This window comes from Lacerta agilis, chromosome 8 (genome assembly GCF_009819535.1).
Source record: "Lacerta agilis isolate rLacAgi1 chromosome 8, rLacAgi1.pri, whole genome shotgun sequence".
NCBI lineage: Eukaryota > Metazoa > Chordata > Lepidosauria > Squamata > Lacertidae > Lacerta > Lacerta agilis.
Window position 1 is genome coordinate 41,065,094 of NC_046319.1, and position 17,638 is coordinate 41,082,731.

General features: G+C 43.0%; 1 protein-coding gene across 2 annotated transcripts in view; it reads left to right on the plus strand.

The window, feature by feature from the left end:
* The first annotated feature begins 727 nt into the window (after positions 1–727).
* Positions 728–17,638, plus strand: part of PSKH1 (protein serine kinase H1) — a 31,272-nt gene continuing 14,361 nt past the window's right edge. Inside the window, exons 1-2 of one of the 2 annotated variants that reach the window (XM_033157119.1) lie at positions 728–848; positions 7,390–8,408. In XM_033157119.1, the coding sequence (XP_033013010.1) occupies positions 7,488–8,408 (921 nt within the window). In that variant the 5' untranslated portion in view covers positions 728–848; positions 7,390–7,487. Of the gene's footprint in view, positions 849–7,389; positions 8,409–17,638 lie in introns of those variants that run through there. The other variant, XM_033157120.1, reaches the window with a different exon arrangement.

A 17,638-nucleotide genomic window follows, 5' to 3' on the forward strand; every position in this document is an offset into this window, starting at 1 on the left:
ATTGGATTTATTATTACTGTATTTTTAGTACCAGGGAAGGGAAGAAGCGCTTAGAATTTCTGCTATGGGTGCTTTGACTTGGTGTGGGTGGGGAGCAAATTGTCTCGATTCGGCTGCGTTTTTGTTCTCTTACTGCTATTCATTATTCCTTATTGCTCGGACCTCCAGATGTGATAAAGTACATCTCAGCTGCTGGTCTTTTTTGCTGGTTGGTAATTCTATCACACCCAGCTTGGAAAAAATGCAAGTATTTCCAAAGTCACGGAATATGGAGGGGTTTTGTGTCGTTCTTATAATTTACGTGCCCTGCATTTGCTGTAACCCTCGCATATAAATCTCAAAGAACTTAAACGGTGGTTTGTTTTTTGTTTTTTTTAACTGCCACGGTTTGGTGAGACGAGATTTTAAAAACGCATTAAGCAAACAAACTCATATTAAAAGAGGCGCATGTGTACAATGTATTCGTATGAAGGAAAACAAAAACAGAGAAGAAAACAACCGTGAAGGGAGAGAGACCAAGGGGCGCGCCAGTCGCCGCCTCCTCTTTTCAAAGGCAGCCCGCACGGGCCTGTAAAGGGTTCCAGCTCCGCTCTTGTTGGCACCCCTTCCTTCCTGGCCTCGCCTCGGTTTCTATGACAACCACGGCCACCTCTTTTCTCCGCTCCCGCCCATCTGCGTTAAGCGCCGCCTACGACTGGCCTCCACCAATCACAGCCGGGGAAAGCGGCCGCGCGCCATGTGTGTTGTTATCCCGAGCGCGCACTGATGACGCAATGAGGCGAGCGCCAGGCCATAACCCCCCATTTGGGCTTGGGCTGGACCCGGCGCCCACCCCGCCGCGGGCTGAGGTGAGTCAGTGTGGGGCGACTTGGCCCCAGAAGGCACTGAGCTCGACGTGGTTTTCTTACTACCCGGTGTGGTCTTGGCGGGGCCTTGACTCGGGGGGGGGGGGTGTCTTGGGCGCACCAGACCATAAAGGGGCCTGCACTTCTCTCTTGCTCGTTCTGTATCCGAGGCCTGTTTTGCAGGTCCGTCCCCTCCCCCGCCCCCCAGTTTGGCGGGGAGCTTGAGGGCTTTCGCAGTGAGCCACTGTAGTCCTTCCGTTCGCCCAAAGTAGCACCTCGGGCTGCTCCTCTTTGGCATTCGTAGCTCTTCCACCCCGTAAGCCTCAAAGCCCTAGTAGGGCAGCGCCTTGTCTTTAGAATTCGAGTAAGCAAAGAAGGAAGATGCTTTGGTGCTGACGGCACTTAGTCCCGTTAAGTTGGTGTCACCATCAGGTCAAGGAAAGGTAATTGTTATCTCTTAAATATAGGAAGTTGCGTTGTGCCAGGTAAGACCATTTATCCGTTTAGTCCATCATTGGCTGCTACAGCATTTCCCAACTTAGTGTCCTCTAACTGTTTTGAGCTCCCAGTTCATCACCCACAACCAGCTTAGCCAATGGTCAGGGATGATGGAAGCATCCATCATCCATCCTACAGCATGTACAGCACACATGTTCTCCATTGCTTGTACCGGTAGCAGTTGTTCTTCAGGATGTGAGGCAGAGGTCTTTCAAATAACCTGCTCCCTGATCCTTTTACCTGAAGATTTCAAGTACTCAGTCTTGGATCACCTTCCTGCAAAGCATGTGCTGGAGTTTTGGTTCCTCTCTGATTGGTCTGCCATTAAGTAATTTGGGAGTATTATTCAGTTCTATAGCTTGAGTGCAGTGAGAGAGAATGAATGAGAGTAAATATGACTTGTTACTGTTTCTTAACATATCTGGCCCCCACAGGAAATCAAATGAGCTTCCATACATGCATCATATATTGCTGCCCTGTTTATGCTTGTAGAAAAAAAGGTGGAGGAGGATTAAGTATAGGCTTCAGTGTTGTGTGGGTGCACATCGGTTTTCTTCAACATGCAAGAGGAAGAATAGGTTGTACCATTGTATAAAATAGAAAAACAAGGGTGAAAAACAGCTTGTTACTGAAGTTTTCCCCCCTACATGATCACTCCTTGAAAGCTTTAAAAATATGTGCCTTGGAATAAAACTTGTTAAGGCTGTTTACAAAGAACAAGGGTTTTAATGGGCACTTCATTTTCTTGTGTTCTCATAGATTGAAATCTGCTAACATTTCATAGTACACATGGTCAACACCTGACTCCTATGGTACTCTTGTAAACTACCCTTTCAAAAATAGTCTCAGAGGAGCAGAGCAGTGGCCATCTCTTAGACTGTCCTGTGGCAAGAAAGATTTGGGAGGGCACATGTGCTGAATAAATATGAAGGGTGTTAACTGCACGGTTACGGTATAGTAAACTTGCACTGGTAAAGTAATTGATACACCTGAACTTTAAACCTTAAAATTATGCATTATTGGCTTTTGTAATAAGTGCTGACGCACAAGAATTACCTGCACTTGAAGAAGTAAGAGAGGCCTGGTCAAAGCCTGGTTTCCATGGAACTTGAGTGGAATTGATTCAGGGTCTGTGAGTGACGTTATACAGTTTTAAAACCGCAGGACCTCTATACAGAAAAAGAACCACTATGCTTCAATCAGCTTATTGGGAGACAACCTTTTTGCTTGTATACCCACTAGTTTTCTCCTTGAAGTCAGTAGAATATCAGAAGCCTACTCCACAATAGCTTAAAGCTGGGCTTTCAGCATGGATGCCCCTGTTCCGTGGAACAGCATTCCTGTTGAGATATGAAAAGTGCCTATTATTTCATTTTTCCATGATCGACTGCAGACCATTTTGTTTTGACAGGCATGTCCAACTGGGTGAAAAGGTATCTGCCTTAGTTTTAGTAACATCACAGAATAAATTACCTTGGGATACATATGGAAGGTGATTAATAAATTAACAAAATAAATGTGGTATTGCTAGTTCCCCCCGCCCCAAGATGGTGACTGCCCCTTTAAAATCTCTGATTTACTAAGAGGATGTGGTTGTAAGTCTACCAGTCTTGTTATTTACCTTCATTCCTGCCTGCAGTAGCAAGGTTGACTTTAGATATGAGAGATGGTGGCTAATGGTGCAGCTACTGCATTATCTCTCAATGCCTTAATAGTTTTAATAGGAGAGGCATCAACTCCAGATGAAGACCAGGCTATTCTGTTTGCATTCCAATCACTTGCTTATAACTGCCTTCCAGGCAAATATTGAGAAATGTTTTACTTGGCAGGTTCTGGGACAATATCTGATTGCACTGATGAGCATTGGTGTGTCCCCCCCCCCCCCGAGATTTGTGTAGGATTGGAAGGAGGTACATCTGAACTCTTATGAAAGTACAGTTCTCAAAACACTTTCTTGTTGAAATTCTATTGCAGTCTGTGAAAGGTTTGTGCAATCTTTTTATATAATATAGTAGATTTTAAAAAAAGACATTTGAAGGTGGAATAAAAATTAAATATGATGACAGGTACCTTTAAGATGAAAATAGGAAAACTTGAGGTGCAAACTTTTCTCACAGCATTCATAAGGAAGAAAAGTGTGTGTCTGTTCATATGTGTATGTACACCAGCTTTTCCAAACTGGTGTCCACCTGATAATTTGGGCTGCAACTCCTGTCCTCCCAGACCATTGTCCACATTGACTGGAGCTTGTTGGAGTTGGAGTCCAAAATGTCTGGAGGGCATTAAATTAGGGAAGGTTAGTTGGTTTGACTTTGCAGTGTGAAGAAAATGTGCTCATCATTTAAAAAAAAAATCATTTTCAAAGGCAGGTTTCTAACACACTGAGTAATGCCACACTTCAGATAATTTTCCTGATACTTTTGAATGCCAATAGTGCATGATTGATGTTTGTTACAGGTGCTTTAAATTGTCAAAGACATGTGGTAAGCCATCAGCAGAGGGTGGAATGAGACAGTCCTCTACGCTGCAGTTGGCTTCCCCTTCTACTTCTTGAGCCTTAAGATCATTCCCGTCCTGTGAATCGAGGTTTAGCTTTAAAGAGATTTTTAGGATTAAATGTTAACCTTTGAACACTGACTTCCTTAAGCTTTTTGTTTGTTTCAAAAGTGGAATGCTGCATTTTCTGATATGCCTTTAAAATTCTGCTTGTTTAGCTGCTCTTAGTAGATGGGATTCTCTTACGGTACATTTGAGGAACGGTAAAATATACAATGGCAAAAGATGTTTGAGAAGATCCAACAGTTTTCTAGTACTTTCCATTGAGTAGCTTGAGTTTAGACATCCTTTCCTGTCTCGTGGACCAGAATGGGAAAACTCAGACTGAGAAAGTGACATAATGTAGGCAATTTACCAAATTCCTGCCCAGCATTTTTTTGTTTTTTTGTTTTAATATTCAAACAGTGCAAAATCAAGCAACCTTCTGTGGTGTGTTGGGATATGGGAGTGCTTTTCTCTTTCAATAAAATGAATGGGAGGTCCTTATTTTCCAAAAAGCAAGCCAATTCAAAAATCTGTCTGAAAAAATGCTGAGAATGGTAAAATGTAATTCTGGCACCTAAGAATTTTTTATTCTATTTGAAATATTTGATGCTTAATTTCTAGGAATCTGAAATACCGGTATTTTAAAACTCTGATAAAAAGGTATAGGTAAAGGACCCCTGACAGTTAAGTCCAGTCGCGAACGACTGGGGTTATGGCACTCATCTTGCTTTACTGGCCGAGGGAGCTGACATTTGTCCGCAGACAGTTTTTTCCGGGTCATGTGGCAAAACCAAAGCAGCGCACGGAAACGCCGTTTACCTTCCCGCCGGAGCGGTACCTAGTTATCTACTTGCACTTTGATGTGCTTTTGAACTGCTAGGTTGGCAGGAGCTGGGACCGAGCAACGGGAGCTCAACCCATCATGGGGATTTGAACTGCTGACCTTCTGAACGGCAAGCCTAAGAGGCTCAGTGGTTTAGACCACAGCACCACTCGCGTCCCGCAAAACCCTGATAAGGAGGGTTATTTGGCAATTTAATATTAGCCTGGCAGCAGAAAACGCTAAAGCTTGTAATGGAATTTTGTACCTGTGTAATCTGTATGACAATGTTGATAGTATTGTTTGAGAGTCAACAGTTTCAGCATCTGGCTTTCCAGTGCAACTCTAGCTCCAGCTGCTAGAAGGAACAATAGAGAAAAGAAAATGCCAAACCAAACTGTAGGTCAAATATGCTGACCAGCCAAACAAATAGACAAATATTGAGTTCACTTGGAAATCCCTAGACTTCTGTGGAATTTACTTTTAGTAACTGTCAGGGAACTGTCCCCGGCTCAGCGCAGGGTGGTGGAAGGGCTCTCGGGATGTTACAGAGAGCCCCGACCCCACTTGACCAGCAGCACCTCCTCCTCCAGCAGAGGAAGCAGCAATGTAACCAGTGGGGAGGGGCAAGCAGCTCAGAGGCTGGAGAGCAGAGGCTCTGGGAATGTTGGAGAGACCTTGCACTCCCCTCGCCCAGTGGGCAAGGGGGGAGACACGCCATTTCTGTCACCCCAAGTGTGCAGAGGGGTGAAACGTAAGGAGGGGAGATTTCATATACCGTATATCGTATACCGAAGCTCTTATGTTGGGGTCACAGCCAGAAGGCACCACTCCCGGATACTGCAAGTGACTGATACAGACATGAATTTGTAGCTCTGCACTGTAAATAGTATGCACAATAAAACTGCTAAAAGACAGGACGGAGTTTTGGCTGTTTACTCACAAGCAATCACCCAGCGGACCTCACAGTAACTACTGGTATGCTAAGCTAGAAGCCTTAATACCTTCTAGTTATACAGCTGCTAGACCCCTTTGCATTCCCATACCCTTTTTGCAGAAAACATTCATTGTTCCAACATCAATTTCCTGTCTTCAGCGGCATAGGTTACTTATATATAATTTGGGTGTAGATGCTCATGAAATGTGAGCACTTCATACCTGTGAAGTGATTCTGGTGATTTTCTCATTATATCTCTACACATTTTTGGATGCAATTAATTAACTTACAGGTTTTCCTCTACTGGAGATTGCAGTAAGGAAGCTCTAGCCAACTGGTTTTGGGAGGACTTAGGTTGATATACTGAAACAGTTTGCACTGTATATTTACTAAAAGTTTTCTCGAAATGCTCAGAATTGTTGGATCATTTCATTTTTAACTTGATGGAGTTAGCACAGAACTAAGAATGTGTGAGTCTTGGTTTATCAGTGGAAGTACTGATGTTGTGGCATTTCTCCCTTTGGTTTCATGACAGACCTGTGATTTAAAGCACATTTACACTCCCCCTTCCTAATTATATTTGCTGGGAAGCCAAGTCTCCTGAGTCATAGTAGAGATAATTTCCAAGTGATTGAATAAGCAGGAGAAAGAGTGGAGAGTATTAATAATGGTTCAACTCAGACATCACACAGAGGTATGGTTTCTGTCAGTCTTTCTCCAAGCTGGAGTCTTCCAGATGTTTTGGACTACAATTCTTATCAGCTCCAGGGATGGAGGAAGTTGTATTCTAATGGGTGCCAGGCTGTGCTAAACCATGGTTTGCAAATCCGTATTTTTCGCTCCATAAGATGCACTTTTTTCCTCCTAAAAAGTAAGGGGAAATACCTGTGCGTCTTATGGAGCGAATGGTGGTCTCTGGAGCTAAATTGCCCAGGGGCCAAAAGCAGATTGTGCTTTTTATTTTATAAAGAGAAAAGGGGGTGTTGAAAGGACCCCGCTCAGCAAGAGATGGGGAGAGAGATAAGAGTCCCGGCTCCCTTTCAGCCCCGCCCTCCTTTGTTGAATGTGCTGCAGAGGGAGGTTGTTTGTTTCCCCAGCGACATGTGACTGGCTGATTAGATTATCTGTCTGGAAACAGTAGAAACTGCTCCCTTTCCTTAAGATTTTTCAGAAATGTGAGTTGAACCCCATAAAAATGGGGCTTTTCCTCTTTGCTTTTCCCCCTTTGCAAAAGGAGCTTTGCTTTCCCCCCTTTGCAAAAAAAGCTGCAAAACATTTAGCTGATCCTCAAAAAAACAGGGCTTTACCCTTTGCAAAAAAGCTGCAAAACTTTTAGCTGATCCTAAAAAAAACCCCAGGGCTTTACCCTTTGCAAAAAAAGCTGCAAAACATTTAGCTGATCCTAAAAAAACCACAGGGCTTTACCCTTTGCAAAAAAGCTGCAAAACTTTTAGCTGATCTTCAAAAAAACAGGGCTTTTAGAGGAGGAAAATCAGAAAAATATTTTTTTCCTTGTTTCCTCTTCTAAAAATGAGGTACGCCCTATGGTCCAGTGCGTCCTATGGAGCGAAAAATATGGTACTTCAAACTTTAGTTATTGATTCTGATTTGTTGGTGATCACAAACAGTGGTTTAAAAATTCAAATATTGCACTAAAACCTGAATTAAGCTTATGTGCAGAAAGGAAGGGGGCATTTGTTGAATAAATATAGTATGCTCATATATCTCTCTCTCTTTTTCCGCTCCAGCTTCCTGGGATGTCGAGGAGATTGGAATTGTTCCAGACATGGTTGCTGTGGTGTTGCTCTGGGAGAACACCTTGATGGATGATTAGTACCATTCAGTGATGGGCTGTGGGACTAGCAAAGTACTTCCTGAGCCTCCCAAGGATGTTCATTTGGATCTCGTTAAAAAGGTTGAGCCATATACTGGTTATAAAACGGACATATATAAGCACTTCATCAAGGGTGATGGAGATGCCATCAAATCTGCTATCCCTTCTCCTCCTCGTCACACTAACCCACATGTGGAACAGGCAGAGCCTCGCAAGAACAGAGTGGCAAAGTACCGTGCAAAATTTGATCCCAGAGTGACAGCCAAGTATGATATCAAAGCCCTGATTGGCCGAGGCAGCTTTAGTCGTGTAGTACGGGTGGAGCACAAGGCTACCAAGCAGCCGTACGCAATCAAGTTGATAGAGACCAAGTACCGTGAAGGAAGGGAAGTGTGCGAGTCAGAGCTGTGTGTGTTGCGTCGTGTTCGGCACACCAATATTATCCAGCTCATTGAAGTGTTTGAGACTCAGGAGCGTGTCTACATGGTGATGGAATTGGCCACTGGAGGGGAGTTGTTTGACCGTATCATTGCCAAAGGTTCCTTCACGGAAAGGGATGCTACCCGAGTGCTGCAAATGGTGTTGGATGGAGTTAAATACTTACATACATTGGGCATAACTCACAGGGACTTAAAGCCAGAGAACTTGCTCTATTACCACCCAGGCATGGATTCTAAAATAATGATCACAGACTTTGGGCTGGCGAGTGCTCGAAAGAAGGGAGATGACTGCTTAATGAAGACTACCTGTGGGACACCAGAGTATATTGCCCCAGAGATCTTGGTCAGAAAGCCTTACACAAACTCTGTAGACATGTGGGCACTGGGTGTGATCTCATACATCCTACTAAGTGGGACGATGCCTTTTGAAGATGACAACCGCACCCGCTTGTATCGGCAAATTCTGAAAGGAAAGTACAGTTACTCAGGGGAGGTGAGTGTGTCAAGGTTCCAGTAAGGGACTGCCTGTTGTGCCAGGGTATTCTGTGATGGTCTGAAATCTCTGGTCTCTACAGGAAACACCCTCGTCCTTAAATCTTGAAGCCTACTGCAACCCTGATTCTTTAAATGCTACTGCTTTCAGAATATATATTGTATGTTTTTTTTGTTTTGTTTGAGAAATTAGGTCCCCTTTTTGCACAAAACGTCTTGGTGGGAATTTCTGCCCCTGCTAATGGGAGGTGGTAAGGCCAGGCTTTTTCAGAAATGGAATTGAGAGTCCTTTATTCATTCTTTGGAGATATATTGCTTTTCCTCTATAAAGAAAAAAAAACCCCTCTCACAATGGTTTGCAAAGAAGAAAAATGTAGAAGACGTATTAAACTAATACAAAAATTCTTATTTTTCTTACATAAATTAACATTACTTAACATTTTAGCATTGGAATGGTTGGCTTTTAAGCAGTTTGGGAGACCTCAATCCTCTGGAAGATAGAAGAATGCATGGGAGCTCTGCCAAGTCTTTACAACAGCTTCAGATGGGATGAGCTGAAAAGCCAGTCCCCTCTAGGAGTCTGCCTGTCTTCAGGAAAGACGGAGCTAAGTCTTAACTTCTGAGTCTTGTCTGGTGCTATTCAAAAGACCTGTGACCCCCCAGAAGTTGTTGGACACCAGCTTCCATCAGCTCTGGCTAGCATAGCCAATGGCCAGGGCTAATGGGAGCTGTTATTTAGTAATATTTGGAGAGGCACACGTTCTCTGGAGAGGCATTGCTTTAGAGGCTATTTCTAGGGGATGCTGGCATGTATCAACTCAGTCTGTCATTTTACTGCTTTGGTCTGCTTCATTGTGTGTCACATAGTATAGAAAGAAGAATATATGAATGTGGAGATAAGTTCTATACTTCCTTCAATAAGTTACACTCAGAAATAGAAATAATTCAACTACTGTATTGCCCCTAGTGGCATCCCAGCAAGAACTGAGCCAAATGTTTTATATGTGTAAGAGCAATTTTTCAGTCGGGGGTTGAGAAGTGACAGTAAAATAACTGACTGAAAAACAAATGAGGTACTTGATAGTTCTCAGGCTGTGATGACATTTCAGTAATGGATGAAGAGTCATTTCTATATTATTTAGGTTGTAATGTTCTGGATGCTAAATCAGGATATAAGTTGCTTTTGAAAACATTGAGGCAGTTTTCATGGTTGTGCAGGTTTTGATAAGTCTTCCAAATAATGTGCAGTTGGTCACTCTTTGATTTGACTTGTAGCTTCTGTGTGTTTGTGGCTGGGTTGTGTCAGGCAGTCATATTTCACAAGTTAAGTAGGTAACCTACAGTAAGTAGGCACCCCAGTTTATATTATGTAGAGTTGTTGTTTTTGTTGGTTGTTTTGCCATGCCTGTTTTGCTTCCTGTAGACTATAGCCAGTGAATCCAGATGATCCAACTAGTTTCCCTATTTGTAAATTGTGAATGAATCTGACAGCTGCTATGTCCTGGCACTGATTTAAGCAACATGTTGCACAGTGTTTAGGAATGAGTGATAATCAATGGAGAAGTAGGTCAAAGAGCTGATAGCAGGTGGTAGGCTCCCAAGCTCCCACAGCACACACCCTGCCCCCCAATAATGGGTGTCTTGATGAAGAAATCATGCTTCGGCTAACCTGATAAATCTTGGAGAATCAGTTTTTTTCTTCTTATCTTTTCTGGCGTAATGGGAAGAAAACAGCCATAAGCTCATTATATCACTGGCCTTCCAAAAACAAATGAAGAGAACTTTTATTACACAGAAATCATTTAAAACTGCACTGGATGCAACTGTGGCAAACTGAGTGTAAGATTGAGAATGCAGGAGAAAAAGGCTGCTACAGAAAGCTCCCCCCCCCCTTTAGCTTTAACTCTGTGAAATGGAACACACTTTTATCTGACAGTGTCACTCCCAAGAGGCATGTCTGTGGAGATCCGATCATAGAGTTATAGATTCGCCTGCAGTGACCCTCTGGGCTAAAGCATAAGAAATATGCTTTTGAACCAGGGAGGAGAGTGTCTGCTAACATAGGCTCTCATAGAATTTCACAGGCAGAGAACTTGCATCATAGAAGAATCCAAAAAAGGTTAGATGTTTTTCCTTCTCTTCCTATCCCCAAAAGAAAAGGTGTACTTTCCTAGACAAGGCTTGCCTCAAATGCTGAACAGAGATTGTGGAGTCCTATTGAGAGAGAGATGTGAAAGCTGATATTCAGGCTGACTTGTGAAGTATTTCTATTTTCTTGATGAGAAATGAAGAGAGCTTACAATTTGGGTTCTTTTTCTGGAGCAGAGTGTCTGTTTTCAAGAGGCTAGTAGGCATTTGATGGGTAAAGGTAAAGGGGCCCCTGACCATTAGGTCCAGTTATATCCAATCCTGGGGTTGCGGCACTCATCTTGCATTACTGACTGAGGGAGCCGGCGTACAGCTTCCAGGTCATGTGGCCAGCATGACAAAGCCGCTTCTGGTGAACCAGAGCAATGCACGGAAACGGCGTTTACCTTCCCGCTGGAGCGGTGCCTATTTATCTACTTGCACTTTTTTTTTTTTTTGACGTGCTTTCGAACTGCTAGGTGGGCAGGAGCTGGGACTGAGCAACGGGAGCTTACCCCGTTGCGGGGATTCAAACCACCAACCTTCTGATCAGCAAGCCCTAGGCTCTGTAGTTTAACCCACAGCGCCACCCGCGTCCCATTTGATGGGAAAGCTATACCTTAATAGCTCATTTAGGTCCTGCTGACCTCAACTACTCTAATTATCATTCTGTGGCTCCTGATGGTATAGAGTTGATGGCAAAGGCGTGACGTTTAAGGCAGTCTGGGGATAAGTGACTTGGCAAGCCCTTTTGATGATGTTAGCTCCCTGGGTAAGGGTTACAATGCTTATCGAAGCTGGATCAGTACAGCCTATCCATCAGGAACTAATTGTGTTCTCCCCTGCTCCCTGCTGCTCTTTCTTTGCTTTATCAGGGCTTTGCTAAATAAGCTGAAGGGGCTAGTTTTACTGTCAAAAATCCTACAGGTAACATAGCAGAAAACTGCTTCTATTGTTCTACTGTTTCCATTAGAGAGGAGAGTTCACATGCTTTTCATAAATGTATCCCGTCACTCTTTTGCATTTCTGATTTGATGCTAACAAACTAGAAGAATTCCAACTACTTAAAAGTTGGAATTTAAGGGAGAAGTAGCTATTTGCAACTTGGCATAAAATGTGGAGTACAGGTACTGGAGGCTGTTGGCCTGTGGGGAAACTTAGTGCTTGGGAGCTGGTGTAGTGTAGAGGCTGATGTATAAATCAGGAAGTCCCAGCTTCAAATGTCACCTATACCTTGAACTCATTAAGCTGCTTTAGGCAAGTTACTTTCTCATGGTCTCGGTTCTCCCATTTGCAGTATGGGGGATAAAAATGCAGACTTAGGATTCTTGAAAATATTACTGGAAGATATACGTGGAACCAAGGAAGGTACCTTATGCCAAGTCAGATGGTTGTTTTGCTCAGTATTGTTCACAGTGACTGGCAGGCAGTCTCAGGCAGGAGTTGTTCCCAGCTCGACCTGGAGATGATGGGTATTTAACCTGGGACCCTTCTGCATGCAAAACAAATGATCTACCTCTGAGTTATGCCTACTTCTTCTTGAAAGCACTTTGCCAATGTTAAAGTACTAAGACTTGCAACAAAATGTTGCAGTGTATCATCACCTTCATAGAGGAGTGCTCCTCTTCAAGGTTCTAATCAGCCATGTCTTCTACCTTGATTTTCCATCTTTTTGGGTAGGAGGTTATCTCTGCAGTCTTCGCTGCTGTTAGTGCCCCTGCTGAGTCGAGATCAAGATGTCCTTTGGTCACAACAGTGGCAATGCTCAGGCCAGAGTCTGTTTCTGTTTCTAGTTGAATGCTACCGTGTCATGCATCACCACAGGGTGCCGGCGTTCTTAACCTGTTTCACCCTTGCAGTCTGAGCAGTTACATGACTGCTACGCCCCCATTGGGGCCCGTTTATAGGGGCTTGTGGATAGCGCACTCCCTTGGCAAATACTTGGCTTAAGCGTAATTTTTTTTTATCTGCTTAGCTTACGCTTAAACCAAGTATTTAGATCTTCAAGGTTATAGATCATCAATACAGGCAACGAGAATATATCACTGAAGAAGCCCGAAATTGCCAAGGGAGTGCAAAACAGGTGCAGAACGCCGGCACCCTGTATTTTTTCATCAGCATCCCTTGGTCGTTGCGAACAACGACGAACTTACCCATTGTTGGAATCCTCATGAACTTATCTACAAACATCAAGAAAACCAAAAACAGAAGCAAGCACTTGAAAAATCTAGTGAAACCAGACTTTATAAGTTCATTTTAATGGGGGTAATTCGTTAATTTCTGTGGCATTGTGTCAGGATTTGTCTTTGTCTTATAAATTTGATAAGCAATGTACATCATCTAGGTTATAATTGTTTGTATTATCTTCGCCATTGTGTTGCTTGGGTACCATTACGTTTGACAGAGTGGCAGGCAAACAATTACCGGTAGTTGTTTTACTGTTATATTCACCCATAATGGAAGCCACTAGCTGCATGTCATAAGAACAGGAAAGAGTCCTGTTGGATAAGGCCAAAGGCTCATTTAGTCTAGCATCCTATTATCCCAGAAGCAGGATATGAGTGCAGCATCACTCTCCCCACCTGTGACCTAGCAAGCTGTATTTAGAGCCTTCAACAATGAAGACAGAACATACCTATCATGGCCAATAGTCACTTATTAATTTATCTAATCTTGTTTTAAAGTCATGCAAGTTGATGGCCACCAATACATCTTGTGGGATTGAATTCCATAGTTGAACTATGCCCCGTGTGAAGAAGTATAGTACATTGGTTTTCTGTGCTGAATCAACATTCAGCTTCTATTGTGAGAGAGGGAGAAAAAGTTACCAGTATCTCTATCCACTTTCTCCAACTATGCTGCCATGCATCTTAAATGCAGTCAGTCTGGCCTCAGTGGCTCAGCCTTTCAGCAGCCTCTCCTAGCCTCTCCGGCAAATAATTTTTGCTTAGAACAACTTGGAAGATCGTTGAAATAAATTGCATCATTTTTGTATCTTCATTTCTGCTTGCCCCCACGTTCTTTGGTGCCTTTCGCTTGAACTGCTGCATTCTCAAATTCTTCCGTATACAGTACTGTTTGTGTTTCCTGGCTGCTCTGTCTCTGTGCTTGTTGTCTTAGATCCAGAACATGGTAGTGGTTAGAGTGTCAGGCTAGGAGTGGGGAGAATGGAGTTGAAATTCCCACTGAGCCATGAAGCTCACAGAGTGCCCTTGAGCCAGTCAGTTACTATTTCTTTTGAACCTAGCTGACATCTGGAGAGTGTTACAAAGATTATTATTAAATTTCTATACTGCCTTTCATCTGAATATCACAGGGCAGTTTACATTATAAAAACACAACAATACATACCATAAAAAGAAAAGAAAACTATGCCTGCCATTGAAGGTTTAAAAGACCCTAGATTGTTTAGGAGAAGAGAGATGTTTTTGCCTGACACCTAAAGATAGTAACAAAGGTGCCAGGCAAGGCTCCCTGGAGAAAGCATTCCACAAGAGGGGAGAGAAAGGGTAGGGGAGAAAACCAGTGTGGTGCAGTGATTAAAAGTGTCAGACTATGACAGTGAAGTTCACTGAGTAAACTTGGCCACTCAGTCTGTCAGCCTAACCTACCTCACAGGGGAAGGGGAGAACCATATATGCCTTGCTGAGCAACATGGAGGAAGGCAGGATAAAAATTTAACAAATCCACTTTGCCTTGGCTTTTACTTGAAGATCTGCTTTTACTTACTAAAGAAGCCCAGTGGAATCTGTGGGGAATGTTTTAGAGGAAATGTCTAGAGTTACTGGAAGCAAAGTAAGAATCCTGAAAACATACTTTGTAAACTTTCCTGATCATAATTTTAAAAGTGTAGGCTGCATTATCTGTCTTGAAAGAGTGGCTGAAATCTATTGTCATGGATATTTGTTGAGTCGCTTGAGTAAATGGTCCACCAACGTCACATCCTCCCCTTCCTTTTGCTTTGTGACTCACACCAGCTTTTATTCTCTGATGTATACCACCTTCAGATGGGATGAGGCTTAAACACCTTGACGCACAATGTACTTTGAAGGGTCTTGTTATTTAGCCTGGAACATGATGTGGTGCATAACAGTTTTTTGGTTGACATTAGCTTGGGTTAGTGTGAAATGGAGGCATACAGAATTATAAAAGGCAGGGGGGAAGGAACATAATATAAATATTCAAAGACTGCCTTTATATTTAAGCTCCCCCTAACACCATAACATCTGCCTTCTTCCCATTTGACACTCAAGCTTAGCTTTTTGCTATGACTCAACCAAATCAGCTTCACGGGACACAGTCCAAATAAAATTGGGATATCGTAAATATGTGTGATTTTTTCCTCCACTCCTCAATGCAAAAACATGTTTACTCTTGGGAATTGGTATCCCAAACATGTAAGGGCTGTGTGCCATGTGGGGATGCAGGAGGAGCAGTGCAAATAAAGGGACAGTTTTTGCTGATGCCAGTGGGAGAGCATCTGCTTTGCATGCAGAAGGCCCCAGCTTCAGTTCCCAGTATCTCCATGTAGGACTGGGAGAAACCCCTTTCTGGAGCCCTGGAGATCAGGTGAAAGTCCACACATGCAATATTGAGCTGGATGGACCAATGATATATCAGTGTAAGGCAGCTTCCTGTGTTCCTGTGCACAGCCTTAAAAGAAAACTAAACATTCCTAAGTCTCATCTAAAACCAAGCAGGAATTCAGTGCATATGTTCATTGATCTCAGTGGAAATTTGGCATGCCTTTTGCTGGGCTATCTTTACTAGCAGGGATGTGTGTTTACGATGTTATGGTATTATTATTACCATTATTATATATTTATTTATACCGTTCCCCCCCCCCCGACAGGGATTCAAGGCAGCTTACAGGTAAAATATTGTGCGGTCAGATATTTTGGTGCTAAAAATATTTATACTTTAAACATCAACTTTAGGCAGGCAGTTTGTCACTTTAACGTTTGTGCCCACTTGTCAATCCATAACTCCCTGGATGGCTTACTACAACATATTCATAGCATATAACAAGAAAATATAGCCATAATAATAAAGTGATGCAATCCTGTACTGTATTGACTTATCTGGCAATAAGCTCCACTGAACTCTGCTGGGTTTTCTTTTGAGTAGGATTGAACTATCAATGCCAGTAAGAGCCCAGAAAACTGAAAGTGATTTTTCTTTGATCCCTCTATCACATTTGACACTGTTACAAAAATGGTCCCGACTTGTAGACTTCCACTACACTTTGATAGTAGGGGCATTCAAGAGGTGGCTGATTGCATCAGCAAGGGAGCAGGAGGTCTTTTGGTTAATGCTTTTTCTCCATACATCCCTGTAAATGACACAGTTCTTCTGAGGCTTCTGAGGATTTGACTTTCCTGCAATAGTTACAGAAGAACGTTCCCAGCAGGAAACTAACCCAACTGAGACTGTAAGGTTGTTTCCTTCTTTCCATTGACTGATATATTTGATTTTCTTTTTGAAATTTGAAAGGTCTGGATGCCTATTTCAAAGGATTATTCATTCCAGCTCCCTCGTTACCTGTAGAAAGAATACTTGGAAGGTAGAATTCAATCTGATGTTTTCCATGCTTGGCCACACTGGCTGCTTCAAACATAACATGATGAATGAAATAAATTCAAAGACAGCACAAATTAGAGGGCCCTTTGAAAGAGGTGTTTCACTTTCCTTGGCCCACTTGTGTATTTTGTGTTTTTTTGGCTGGATATGAAGATTTGGCTGTCTCCTTGGATGGTGCTTTGGAAGCAACTTTTGGATTTTTAAGATTGTCTTCCTACTGGTCTTATTAGAACCACCCCCACCATGTGTGAGATGCATTAAATGTTGCACATATTTCCCACAGAGGCCTAAATTTGTGAGTATGTGCAAGAATGAACAAACAAATCAATGAAAATCTTGACTGGAATAAATAGAGGCTAGAAAATTCAGCTTTTACTGAGAAGAGGAACTGTTTTTAAGTGCACCTGAGAGTTCTATCTCCTGGAAAAGAAGAGAAATCCATTTACAGAGGAATGTGCTCATGCGTCCCAGATGAAGAGAGCATTGAGCGAGTGTGGGTGAAGGCTGCATGTGACCTGAGGGGCCTCTACTGAAGAGACAGAGTGTTCTGGTCTCTCCCCCCTCTTTCTTTCTTTCATTTTTTTTCTTTTTAAGACGGAGGAACATTGAAAAGAGCCTGAAATAGGCTGTCTCCATGCCTGCGGTGGAAAGTTGAGGTCAGCCTGACAAATGCACACTCCATGGTGAGGCTCAGAAGCCTTTCTTGCTCTGCCTCTTTTTCTTATCTCCTACACCTGACTTTAATACAACTGTTCATTTCAGGCAGGGGTATCCAATGTGGTGCCCTTCAGTTGCTGTTGGGTTACAACTGCTGTTATCCCTGACCATTGGCCGTGCTGGCTGGGGCTGATGGGAGTTGGGAGTCCAGCAACATCTGAAGGGCTTGACTCTTTGTCTACCTGCAATGCTGATGTAGTTGACTTGGTTTTGTGCTGAGCTTTATGGCTAACCAACTGGAACAGTGGTAGAAACTTTTGCAGAATTAGGAACTCATGTAGCAAAGCCAACATCCTGCCTGGTTACCTAGGGTGAGTGCAAATCTGCTCTTAGTAACCAGATAGCCTGTAGTAAAGATGTTTCTTTGGGAAAGGGGAGAATGGACCTATATATTTGGACCTCTATTACAAGCTGAATTTGACACTGTTCTCATTGTCAGTTTCTATGAATTACTAAGCATCTGTATTGTTTTCTGTAAAATGTCCGCTTTCCATTATGGTGCATTAATTACCGGTATAAACTTCTTTGAGTCTCCAGGAGAGTATTTTTTTTTCAAAATAAAGTGAAATACAGTGGACGCTCAGGTTGCGAACATGATCCGTGCGGGAGACGTGTTCGCAACCCGCACCACTGTGTCTGCGCACGCGCTGATGCAATTCGGCGCTTATGCGCAAGGCACCGAAACCTGGAAATAACCCGTTCTGTTACTTCCGGGTTCGGTGTGGTGTGCAACCTGAAATCGCACAACGTGAAGTGGCCGTAACCCAAGGTATGACTGTAGTTTGAAAATCACACATCAAACAGTTT